At 42.4% G+C, this 13,613-nt stretch overlaps 1 protein-coding gene and 2 long non-coding RNA genes across 3 annotated transcripts in view; 1 reads left to right on the top strand and 2 right to left on the bottom strand.

Annotated features, from left to right (window-relative positions):
- LOC106809901 overlaps window positions 1-13,272 on the bottom strand; it is a 13,348-nt gene extending 76 nt beyond the window's left edge. Inside the window, exons 1-2 of the long non-coding RNA XR_001393921.1 lie at window positions 13,142-13,272; window positions 8,346-8,349 (exon numbers count right to left, since the gene is read on the bottom strand). This is a non-coding gene — a long non-coding RNA (uncharacterized LOC106809901). The remainder of the gene's footprint in view (window positions 1-8,345; window positions 8,350-13,141) is intronic.
- LOC106809898 (mitogen-activated protein kinase kinase kinase 19-like) lies at window positions 1,559-6,740 on the top strand. The gene is given in 10 exon segments (XM_014813137.1): window positions 1,559-1,669; window positions 2,890-3,036; window positions 3,714-3,865; window positions 4,294-4,473; window positions 4,681-4,771; window positions 4,958-5,042; window positions 5,045-5,069; window positions 5,232-5,279; window positions 5,695-5,857; window positions 6,668-6,740. Coding segments are annotated over 9 exon segments (927 nt in total). The 5' UTR covers window positions 1,559-1,591; the 3' UTR covers window positions 5,816-5,857; window positions 6,668-6,740.
- On the bottom strand, window positions 10,442-12,265 carry LOC106809899. Its single transcript, XR_001393920.1, has 3 exons — window positions 12,168-12,265; window positions 11,643-11,753; window positions 10,442-11,415 (listed from the first exon to the last, which is right to left on the bottom strand). It is a non-coding gene; the product is annotated as an uncharacterized LOC106809899 (long non-coding RNA).
- Window positions 13,273-13,613: the final 341 nt, after the last annotated feature.

Here is a 13,613-nt window from a genome sequence, read left to right on the forward strand (position 1 = left end):
CATTTACCCCCCGGACATTTACCCTCCGGACATTTACCCCCCGGACATTATACCCAGTAAACTGGATATAAGACCTAACAAGTCTAGAAATAAACTTATAGTATGCGTCAGATAGCAATTATGTAGTACTTTGTTTTAATCACAACCGTTTTTATTCTCAAGTTCATATTCTCATTCAATTCAAGTTCATCGAGGTCACACCCAAAGAGCATACTCGGCCACGCAGCTGCGGAAAGGACCTTCCGATCCCAGGCACTTGCAGCGCATGCCTCATCAAAGTGACAGCACCCCCAGCTCTCATTCTGGCGACTCTTCAATGCCTGGCATTAGTACATTGGCGAACAACCCGGTGACGACAGATACGGGCTTGTCGAAGGCGAGGGCTCTCACTCTAGAGAGCAGTGTTGGTGCTCCGGACAACAACCAGCTATTGACGGACCACCAGCTATTGAAGGGCCGGCCATTGAAAAACCAGTCATTGACCAACCAGCCATTGACGGACCAGCTATTGACTGGCCAGCTACTGACCGGCCAGCTATTCCAGAACGTCGGGGTTCTGAGTCCGCTGCAGGAATCGGTCGACAGCCGCTCCTCGCGATCCCGCCAACACGATGCGCGTCTCGAAGAAATCGACGACGACGACGCCACGCGAACAGACGCCATCGTCGTGGCGCGCGGCGACACGACCGACCCCACGGCTGACCCTGTCGCGGCGTCGCCGACGGAAACAGGCTCCCGAGCGGCGATCGCGGAGACGGACCGAGGACCGCCGGAGACCGACTCTGCGGTGGCGCGGCGGGGGAGGCGGCGGCGCGGCGACGCCGCTCTGACCGACAAAACGAGCTCTCGAACAGACGCACGAGCGGGGATCGCGGAGAGATTCAGGGCGCACGCGGAGGCAGTGGACGCTGCGGCGGCGGAGACCGAGACCAGGTCCGTCACAGATGAAGATGGCGGCGGCGGCTTGACAGGCGATGCCGGGGAAGCGCGGCGGGGGAGGCGACGACACGGCGAGGAGGGCGCTCCGATCGACAGAACGCCGCGTGCCGTCAGCACGAAGGAGGAGACCGAGACCAGGTCCGTCACGGACGAAGACGCGATCGAAGACGGCGCGCGGCGGGCGAGGTGGCAACGCGGTGACGAGGACCCACCAGCTCTTCCCGTCAGCTCGAAGCCGCCGATCGCACCGGGGAGTCGTCCCACGACAACCACCACAACGACGACGACGACAAAGGGCTCCGCGCGCACGCCGCACCGCCCGCAGGCGAACGCCGTCGCCGCCGGTGGAGACCCAGCGATCCCGTCAAGGCTGCGTCTTGGCAACGAACCGGCGCCGTTCGCGAACCCAAACGAGATGCTATTCGTCGAGATGCGTGTCGGCGATGCGGCGGCGGCGGGGGAGGGTGACGGGGACGCGTCGTCCGGGGTCGTCGTGAGGTCGATCCGGCGGCGCTGCACGGTGGCGACGCTGAGCGACGCGCGCTCGCACAACTCCGTGCGATTCGTCGAGATCAAGGACGATGCGCCGCTGCCGGCGCCGGGCGAAGAGGATGTCGACGCGAGCACCGGGCGACCGGATTTGCGGTTGACGATGACGACGATGTCGCTTGTCGATGCGGCGAGAGTCGAGAGCGACGCGCAGCCGGGAGCGGTGATGGCGACGTCGCCGGTACGTGTAGGGAGGCTTGGGGGACGCCGTGGGTGTGGTTGGGTTTGGGTGTGGTTGGGGTGGGTGTGGTGGGTGTGGTTGGGGTGGGTTGGGTTTGGGAGTGGTTGGGGTGGGTGTGGGTGTGGGTGTGGTTGTGGTGGGGTTGGGTGTGTTTGGGGTGGGGCCGTGGGTGTACGTGTTTGGGGTGGGTTGGGTGTGGTTGTGTGGTTGTGGTGGGATTGGGTTTGATGTGGTTGGGACTAAACTCCGATGCGTTGGGGCGCCAGCGTTTGTAGTGCCGAACATTTTAGCCATTTCTTTTTTAAACGCTTCAAAAGTTGTGCTTAGTATTTTTCCTGGTGTTTTAAATGGGTCGAGTTTTTCGTCATGGGAAAAAAATCAAAGTGGAGTTATTACGAACTTGCGGTACAAAACCTGTTTGCATGCTCCACCCTCACCCGCTGTCTTTTTGTTGTACTTTCAAAGTAAAGACTGAAGAACCAACGTTTAAATGGATATACTAGACTCTAGGATTTTACTGCATACAACTGTACTTTAACTTACTGTGTAACAAATTGTCTATACCCACACATACTTGTTACCAGATACCTAATTTAATTGTTATAATTAAATATACATCAACGCTACGAAATTTGAACGGCGCCATTGATACCTGCGCCGTGCTGCCACCCTGAAAAGGTTGCGCATTTCCCAATATATTTTGCACGTTACATACCGAGGGCTAATCACAAAGGTGCAATTATATTTATACCTAAATGCTATTTAACCGAACAATGTTCATTTTAGGACAAATTTATCCATAATATAACTGAAACTATATGTCGTTTATAAGATATTACAACCCTTTTGCTTTTAAATTAACAAATAAGAAACACCCTCGGTCTGTAGCCCTTGGCTGAAAAGTCGTTTTGCGCAACTTTTCAGATCGTGCGCTTTGAGTGGCGCCACCATCGTTGTAATTAAACTAGTCGTTAAAAAAAAAATCGAATGGTGATTGAACCATGAAACTTTTTATGTAGCGTAATTTTAACCTAAATTAACTGAAAATAACCCTAGAACCTAGAGTAAAGGATTCCTTTAATATATAATACGAACAACGAGTTTATTCCATCGCAGTCCAGCCTGCCAGTATCCCACTGGCTTCGGGGAAGTACTTGGCGCCACCTATTGGGCCCATTATGGCGCATGTTACAATAATCTTGCACGTTTGTCGGTAGCAGGAGTTCCCGGCGAGGCAGCAGCTGAGTGACTCATCCTCGTCAGGTGGCAGCATCAGCAGGAGCAACACGGCCTCCAGTTCCTCCTCCGTCTCGCCGCGTGTCGCATGGAAGAAGGGAAACCTGTTGGGTCGCGGCGCATTCGGGATGGTGCGTATATGTATATACAAACACACATATATATAAATATATGCAGAAAAATGCGAAATATGCGAGCTGAATTATCTCTCTTCGTCAGGCTATAAAATGACCATGAAATTTCATCAGGCTATTCTATTTTTCTACATTTATTTTCATATCTATATGGATAGTCGTATTTGTACTTCTATGTACATATATATACTTATATTAATATATATATATATATATACACATTAGTATACAAACAGAGGATTAAGACTTGCACTTTATCATTCCTAGCTTATACATGGGTACATGGATATTGTAAGAGAGACAAAACAAAGTTAAACACTCAAACGTAATAGGCATGCGTCTCAGTAGGTAAAGTAAACCTGCTGCTATAAATCTGAAAAGATACCCATCAAGAAAAAAAAAGAAGTTGCAGATATATATACAAAGAAGATTGCTGCTCTTTCAAATTTTGTGTTTTTTTAGTCTTTAATTTTTCAAGGCATGCTTATGCAATTGGTAGAGTCTTGTTGTTGTAACTATTAATGTACTTTCGATTTTTGCTGTGCCCGTGTGTGGAAACCGTAAGTGTGCCTTTTTTTTCCAGGTTTGATTGGTCAATCTGATCATCAACTCCATTTACTTGTATGTTATAATCATACAATACAATCAGTACACCGTGTGCTTTCCTATTATAGGTGTGGTGCGGCCTAACAAGCCTTGGAGAACTCATAGCTGTAAAGCAAATAGAGTTTGGCACAGAGACCTGGGATAAGGCACAGCAGGAGTATGAGAGGATACAAGAGGAGGTGGAACTTCTAAAAACTCTTAACCACAGAAACATTGTAGGGTGAGAAGTGTTCTCTCTATTTATCTAAATTACAGTAGGTGTAAAAATCACAAATTTGAGATTATTTGTGCCTGATTATAGCAATATAATCACACAACAGTGTTTAACGATATACATGAGAATGTAAAGAGTAATTTTTACAGTTTCGACAACCAGTGTAACTGTCTTTGTCAGGCGAAATAAAAATGCTTGTGCTTATCATTTGCATTTGATGCAATGAAACATATATTTGGATATATTCCTGGTATATATTTGGATATATTCCTGGTATATACTTTCCTGGTATATTTGGATTTGGAATTAACATTATCATTTAATCTAATTTATTTATTTAAAGAATTGAGAATATCTATGTAATCCCTGTCTACTAATGCGATTGATAGTAAAGGTGGCTGTTTTAAATATAAGAGGCTTTGTCTGGATTTCAGCTATCTGGGTACAAGTTTAGATGGAAACGTGGTGAACATATTCATGCAGTTTGTGCCCGGAGGCTCACTTGCTGGTCTGCTGGCTAGATTTGGAGCTCTGGAAGAATCAGTGTTCTGTCATTACACGCGCCAGATACTGGAAGGAGTCGAATATCTGCACAGCAATAATGTTATACACAGGTAATGGCATTTATCTCTTCAGTTAAATTTTACCTGTATTCACAGAACAATTGGTAGTCTTGTGATACCATACACAACTGTTTGGCACAAAGGAATGTTAAAAAAACAACATGAGTATACAGTTGCATCATTAAAATAAACCAAAGCTCGTTTTGTATCTTGTGTGAAAATATCAAAGTGTCAAGAAACATTTTTTGGTAATTTTAGAGATATCAAAGGAGGAAATATCATGTTGATGCCAAATGGGATAGTGAAGGTCATAGACTTTGGCTGTGCAAAGAAGATAGTTCAGCCACTGGTGAGTTGATAGAGATTCCCACACGTAGTAGTCTGTATTATTACTTTAGGCTACTATAAGATATTTAATATTTTCCACAATATAACTGAAAAGAATGTTGAAAGCTTGAAGTATTAAATATATAAGCTAGAACTGTCTATGATGTGGCGTTTGCATACATATACCGGTAGTATTGTTTCACGTTAGAACCTGCAAATTAATTGCAACAAAGAAATACTGAAATCAATGAAAGGAACACCTTACTGGATGGCACCTGAAGTCATCAATGGCACTGCTATGGCAAGAAATCTGATATCTGGTATGTGTCATTAAATATTTGGTGATGTAAATTTTATCATCACTGACAGGCAGGCGTGTGTGGTATTAAATCCCAAGGGATGCATGGGTCAATGGTTTTTATATTATTAGTATCACTGCATATTAAAAATTGAAATAATGTGAGTCTATGGTACATTTATAGGAGCATTGGGTGTACCATCTTTGAAATGGCTACTGGAAAACCACCATGGTAAGTGAATATCATCCCTCCCTGTTGAAGTATATATATATCAGGAGTAGATAATATGGAAGGGTGTGACATCAATAAACAGGGAAATTCGTCATTTACTAGCCTATAAATACCTACGATTTTACTACGCGTAACTCATCCAACTTGAGCTCAAATCGGCACCAGTACATTCGCATAGCAATCGTGCGAAATCGTTTCCTCTTATCTACTCATGATATATATATATATATATATATATATATATATATATATAATTACCTTCCTGTTTGAAGTATATATATACACAATTGTTTCTATCCACTCCTGATATTATATATAAAGTTTATAACGAATGCAGGCTTTTCCCCCTTTTGATTGTCTCGGCATTTAATTTGACATTTTTAATTTCACGGTCATGTTTGTGTATTATGACCAGGGCTGAGATGCTACCAATATCAGCTATATTTTACATCGGCTCTGGACAAGCAGTACTGCAGATACCCGAGAAATTGTCGTCTGCCGCACAAGACTTCATAAGGACGTGTATGACCAGGTAGATAGCTGCATTAATTAAATCCAACTAATTAAATTACACAGGGGTGCGAGGAACAATTTCCAGCCAAAATTTGCATAGCAAATGTGCTATACAAAATAAATTTTGCATAGCCAATTGTGATAAATTAGCATAGACATTCTTTTTCAGACAATCACAGTGCAAATTTACACCGCAGGCATGCTTGGCGTGTTATCGTGTCTGCCTGTGACAGGCACAGCTAGCTTAAGCCTATGGACACACTAGCGATTCTGCACGCTGCCCGGCAGCGTTTAAACAGCGTGCGAGCTTGGCACTCGTCCGCTCGCAATGTCGAGTGAAAATAATATCGGGCCGGGCGAGTGAAAGCTAAAGCTGACTCGCCATGTTGGCGAGTAAAATAATGTCTAGAAACTTTAATCAAATGTTGGTTCCTTACGTTATATATCCAAACATTGATGAAATACAGTTCTAGACGATTGTGAAGGGCGGCTATCTGACTCTCGACCACGACATCCTCACTTTATATTATCAAGTCGCCGAAGAAAGCAGCCCGCGCGAGCGTGCAGCGCCAGCACAGTGTGGCTGTGTATACGTGCCTGGGCGGCATATTGATTGATGTACGGGGGGGGGGAAGCAGGATTGTTTAAAAGTCACGTTGGCGTGGTGTTAAACAAATCAATAAAATCGGCGTAACGTGGCATTTCATTGACGCGGCAAAGCAGCCCGAGAATAAAAGTAAATTGTAAACATGTATGTTTCCGTTTACATCTCGCATGGGCTGCATCGCACAACTGCGATTCATAAAAAATATGCGTAGCAAATGGCTGAAAATACATCGCCGAATTGCGATGCGATACGGGAAAATTATTCCCTGTTGTGACATTGTATAAGTTGTGCAGGCACTGTTGAGAGAACTCTTCCGTTGATTAATTTTCTTTCGATTTTTTTGTATGGTTTAGGAAGATGTAGATTGTAAAGATGTCAAGGCTTTTTTTAAACCGTACATGTTTTTCTATATCAATGCTCTATTTATGTAAAGCATTTCTTAGAGTTCACTGACAATTTGCGTTGTTTCAGGGACCAGGATACGAGGCCGGAAGCATCGGTGCTGCTGTTACATTCCTTTGTGAAGGGCAAGTATCGGAAATCATCTGGAAAGGCAAGGCATCGTGCTTTTGACTACAGTGCGAATGAGGAAGGCAATATGTGAACGGTTGCATAATAGTGTTTTAAGCCATGAAATACATTTCTTTAGGTGGCCGATGTAGCTGTTATATTGGCACTGTGTAGCAAACATAACCGAGACATTGTAATCGAAAAAGTAAAGGAGAAATAAGAGGATGATTTCCTGATGGGCATGACGTCGCCTGTATCTTAAACACACACGCATATATATATATATCAAGAGCTAATAATACCTAGAGTGTACAACGGAAAAACGGGAAAATAGTGCTATTTCACGACATGATTATTCTACTTTGCCTGCGAGTCTAGAATAATTTATGTATTGCATTAAGCAGAATTCTTTTGCTCTCTAAAACAAGACAACCGCTTGTCAATACAATACTCCTAGGCTGAGATATTGGCTCCTAAACTCCCCTCCACATGCCTCACACGGCTGGCATCAGCTTATTCCGTAACTAAACGCCTCTAAGTTGCTTCGTGAGAGTTCGGTTTTTCCGCCATAATTTTATGAATGATTTTCGGGTGCAGGTGCCGGGTGGAGGTGACTTTCGGGGGCATCGCCTATGCCTTATCTCCCATTATCTTTCCTAGCACGCTAATGCCGTCATGATGGAGCCGGCAATGTTTTTTTAATAAGTCTCTAACACGCAGCTAGTAAGAGTACCAAATTTGGGCATGTGACTCAATTATCAGCGCTCCAAGCGTGACGGAAACGATAGCGAAATGCTTAGACGCGGTGAAGGATGAGGACAGAGTGGATTCGAGCGCGGTTTGGCATGTGGGAGGGAGGTTTAGGACGCATATCTCGCCTAGGAGTATCGTATTGACAAGCGGTTGGTCTTGTTTTAGAGAGCAAAGAATTCTTGCTTAATGCAATACCATGAAATTATTATAGACTCGCAGGCAAAGTAGAATAATGTTGTCGTGAAATAGCACTATTTTCCCGTTTTTTCCGTTGTACACTCTAGGTAATTATTAGCTCTTGATATATATATATATTATCAAGAGCTAATAATACATATTATTAGCTCTTGATGTTATGGTAATATTGTAAATAGTTTAAAACATGTATGTCAGTATGTCATGTTTAATTTATTAAAAGTATAATCTGAAGTGTATATGTATGAAACTATGGTGAGAATGGAAAGCAAAATCCAATTGCATGTTTGAGGAATAGTTATGTGTAGCCTTGGTAGTGTGAGGCTGTGATTTCTTTGTAAGCTAACTGTAAACTAGTATTGTCACTCAGATGTTTGGATGGATACTCATTAATCTGCACTACTGCAGTTAAACTGTTGGCATTCCATGTGTGGCTTATGATTTGGTGCAAATTGTAGTAGCAACCATTGTTACTAATTACATTTTACACGGCTTCCATTGTAAAAAAAGGTGCCTTATGCATAATCATGGTCATCTTATAATGTATGCTAAAATGTATTTTTTTTACACATTTTAATCGTCTGAATTTGCCATGCTAACTGAACCATTATCATCTGGTGATAATCATGTGTAAGTCTTATCACTGAATGCGTTTGTGATGCTGCTAAAGCCCTGTCACAACGAGCACGACGCATTGTGCAACGACAAGACAGAAAATTTGGGCAAATCGTGGGTCATCGGGGTCGTCGCAAGACAGTCCTACGAAACTTTGAGCATCGTGGCATCGACTTGCCGTCGTGAGCAAATTGAACATGCACCTTTTTTGTGCACGATTTTTGTGGTATCTATGTCTTCTGTTGTCGTGAAGTCTGTCCTACAACAGTCTTGCGACAGCTTGCGACTGTTTGCGATAAATATCTTGTCGTGGTACCAGAAGAAATTTTTTAGTCAAACAATCTTACGATTATCGCACGACTGTCCTACAACTGTTTCACGGCTGTCGCAGGACAGTCGTGAGACAGTTGCAAGATTGTCTCACGAATATTATATTTTGTAGAGGCTCGAAAACATTGCATGGTCGGCGTTAGTCTTGCGTTAGTCTGCAACATATTTTCGTTTTTTGAGGGTATATAGCTCGGGCGAATGAACGCTTGAATTAAAAAACTGCCGTCGGCGCTGAAAGAGGATGGCTATTCACCTGAGCGAATACGCGTGGCCCTGCTGAGGGCGTCTGGAGGAACTCCAGCAAGAGCAAATATGTGCTGTTGGCGTTGATCTGGGCCTGGAGCAGCGCAGAGAACGCGAAACCCCCGACGTTGGTTGGTTCGGCCGTGGATCGAGCGGCCTGATGTTTGGGATATAGTACTCTGATGCAAGAGTTGGCGCGGGAATCTGCCGGTGACTTCTTGGGGTTCATGCGATGGAGTCTGGCATGTTTCACGAGCTGTTGCTGAGGTCGCCCTCGCATCACCAAGGGCCAATGCTAGGCTTACCACCTTTTCTCTTGTTGGTTTCTTCTTGAGAGGCATCCGAGATATAACTTGATTAAATAAGTGACAAATGTCAAAAATTCGGGCAGAACTTCGATGTATCCTGGAAAATCTCTGCAGCAAATGCAGGCAACAGACCGGCTCGTTATATAGCGGGAGAGGACGCCGAGTGGACCCACGAATAGCCCACGACTGTTGTGCACCAGTCGCACGACTGTAGCATGTGCATCCCACGAGTGAACCACGACCTGTTCACGTGAAAAACAGCCCCCCGACAATGCCCGACAACTCACGACTGACGCACGACTGACTTGCGACACACCCACGAACATAACCACGATTTTTTTTTTTCTGTCGCTCCCCATCGCCAAACCATCTGATGTTCGTAGCCCTTGTGACCACTCGAAATACATTTCGGGCTGTTGCAAGATCTGGCCACGACAAATATTTATGGTCTACACGACAAAATTCGTACGATCCGTGTGACCGGGCTTAAAGAGGTAGTATGAAGAGTAGATAATTACCATATCTGTATAATCTAGTAATCATATCAGGAGTCAGGAGTGTCATAATATAGACTATATTATGACTATATATATATATATATATATATATTATATATATATATATATAGACTAATATAGACATGTCTATACGGTATTATGACACTCCTGATAATATCCAATCTGGCAATCCTGTCCCTGATCCATGAATATATACGTGTTCATGCACACACAGTGCTCCAAATTATACAAGAGTAGTATTTATACTGTTACCATACTATCAGGAGTGGATAATAGGAGTGGATAATATCCCTATTATCCACTCCTGATACTATCAATCTGCCTATCATATACATTTCTTTTTATATTATTTATATTTTTTTCTCTGCTGTGGTTTCAATGAATTATTTGCATTCACATGTAATGACATGTAGACATGTAAGGTCTTTTTAATAAACTACCTGTACACTGTTATATAGTATGAAGGTGTTCACGTTGTTACATGATTATTACACGCACACACATTGCTGGATGGTGCACGGCTTATCTGGTGTGTCCTACACACATAAAATTACAAGCCTGATGTTTTTACTATTATGTTGAATTTATTGGCTCACATTCTACACGTTGTTATCGTGTTGGTAAATGAAACTCCAATGCAAGTATAATTTCGTGACAAAAAGGCGCCAAAGCTAACACTGGGTTGTGAAATGCGACTACTTAACTTTCAGTCGTTTAAATGACTGATGATTACACATACTGTACTACAACTACAAATGCGTTATCATAATGTATGCTCATTAGAACAGTTTTTTTGCAACGTACATTCGGCTACCACGTTTTACTATATACAAAACTCTAGCCATTTCCTTTTAATAAGGAACAACAATTCTTTCACAAGCTGCCTAATACACATGGAAAAAATATATATTAGCGAATTGTATAGGAATAGTAAGAAAACGTTTTATATCATATATATCGTGCTCACAGAAACGTGATTGTGAACCTATACACCCACACATAAATCCCACCCACGCACAATTTAAATAAAACTTTTTATCCCACCCACAAATAACCAAGCAACCCAAAACAAGAAAACGTGTCGCGTTTAGAGAAATCACACGATCAGAGATCACGCAGTTAAACTAATATATTTCTTGATTCCTCATAATTCGAATAATATATTTACAGAAATTATAACATAACTATCAAGAAAATACATCACAGTTTTTAACTAATCCTAATAAAAACAATAACGGCTTTGTACCTACCACAGACATACATCATTGGTATATGATAGTACTTCGTGTGTAAATGACACATCTTTGGTGAATGACAACATGATTGGTGAATGACACCACATCATGATGAATAACACCATATCATTGTTGAATAACACCATATCAGTGTTGAATGACACCGCATTATTGGTGAATAACATATCTTTGGTGAATAACACCATATATAATGGGGTGTTCAGCCTTGCCATACGACTGTCGAAAATGTCTGTTCTTTTAGCTACAGATCCACATCTGACATATTCATCTGTTGATAAGTGTTACGAGCTGAAAAGCAGAGACAACTCTTTCTAACCTACTGTTTATGCACTGAAAATGAAAAAATCAACTACTCTGCATTTTATCGCTGCCAATACTTTTATCTGAAAACACTCTACATACATTCTCTCTATTTCTTTGCCAATTATTTACACATATTGTTTTGTGTGTAATTTTGTAGATATATGGTTGTGTGTGTGACATAATTACTTTGGCAAATAATTGAACTCACTCACCTTCGAAGTAACAGGTGTCTGTGGCATCATCCGGTTCAGGGACAAACGGCGGGCCGATACTGAGCAAGTTCTCCCAGTCTATATCCAAGAATAACCTCAACTTACGTACCCCTGAAAACACACGAACAAATGTAAATCCATTTCACCTAGTTACATACTCCTGCTAATATGGACATATGTAAATCCATTTTACTTAGTTACATACTGCTGGAAATACGGCCAAATGTACCATTTCACCTAGTAATATATCTAGTTTTGGTCGGAAATCATCCTGTCTTGTCGGATGCTACAAAACGATCATTTTTATTTGTTAGGTATATCCAATTTGACATCTCATAATCATACGGAACCAGGCAAATTTTTACAGTGCATTCATTTAGTTTACAGGTCATAAGTATAATGAAGAGCCAATAACATTTTTTTCCCTCTTTTCAAGCCATCCTTAAAATGCTTGGTATTAACCCTTAAATGTATGGTGGGTTTATCAACAATAAATCTTTCAAAGGTGGGCATATATATATATACCTGAAAACCGTGGTCGCTTGATGGGGTCCATAGTGAGCAGGCTGCTTATTGCAGCGACTGCATCATTGGAGAGAGCCTCCTCCCCTTCCGGCCATACCAGGTCTGACAAAGAATTTTATTATTTGTACAATAATAATTATAAAAATTGCTTTTGCGTCGTACAAGGTGCGACAACTTTCGCGTTTGTAACGTTGGCATACAACTTTCGCGAGTCGTAAACGCGTTGGGCAAACCAACTTCTCAGCGTGGTAAATTCGTTTTGGCGCACATAACTTTTGCATCTCTTCTGTCTAAAACGTTGTCATCTCACAAATTTTGCCGCCTTTGTTAACCGTGCAACAATCTTTTTTTCGCGTTTCGTAACGTTGCAGAGAAACTTTCGCGTCGTAACGCTTCAACGACTCTTTCGCCGTTGTAAATGTTGGCGACAACTTTCGGGGTTGTAACAGTTGCAACATGAATTTTGCGTCTGTAACGTTGCATATCAACTATTCGCGTTCGTAACCATTACACTATACCACACAACTTTTCGCGTTGTAACGTCTGCACTGTAACAACTTGTTACCGAAAGAGCGTGAAACGTTGCATTAAACTCTCGGGTCGTTAACAGTTGCGATAAACTATTTTGCGCGTTGTAAAACGTTGCAACAAACTTTCGAAGTCGTAACGTTGCAACAACTTTCGGGTCGTAACGGTTGCAAACAACTTTCGTCGTCGTAAACGTTGATGAAAAACAACTTATCCCGAAGGTCGTAACGTTGTATACAACATTCAGGCGGTCGTAACGTATGCATCTACAACTTCTTCTACATCCTCGCTCTCATTCGTCGTCTAAATCTAACTGCCTCTTTGACTTTGTCTCGTTAACCGAGCTGTGTACGAATCGTTTCATCATTTTTTGCGGCTCACATGCGTGAAACCGATTTATTGTGGCGATGACAAAATGTACTTATTATTTAATTTTTTATTTGCACGATGGAAGGCGTGGAAGTAGACTGGTGGGCGCTGGGTGTTTGCCTGTACGAGTTCCTGACGGGCATTCCTCCTTTCAACGACGACACAACACTAAAAACCATTCACGGTGTTCACACGAAGCACTATGTAAACAGAGGTAGCGTCTCGCGTCCTTTAGCTTGAAAAGTTTGTTTCATGTGCGTTGTGTGTATGCCTATACAGTAGAAGTTTGTTAATATGCGTTTTGGTGGTTTGTGTGTATGCCTACTATATATATGAGATGAGCTTGTGCACCGGCATTCGATCGCAGTCAAAGATGAATGTGGTGGCGCCCACATTCAGAACTATTTATTTGAGCATGAACACGTGGATGGCACGTGATCAATCATGTGATATACCCTGTGTTTTGTTATTAGGTGTAATTCTCCCTAGTAGATCTTTTTTATTGATTAAAAAGTCTTTAATATTTAATACTTTTTATTATAATAATTT

Source organism: Priapulus caudatus, unplaced genomic scaffold (assembly GCF_000485595.1).
Source record: "Priapulus caudatus unplaced genomic scaffold, Priapulus_caudatus-5.0.1 Scaffold394, whole genome shotgun sequence".
Taxonomy (NCBI): Eukaryota; Metazoa; Priapulida; class Priapulimorpha; order Priapulimorphida; family Priapulidae; genus Priapulus; species Priapulus caudatus.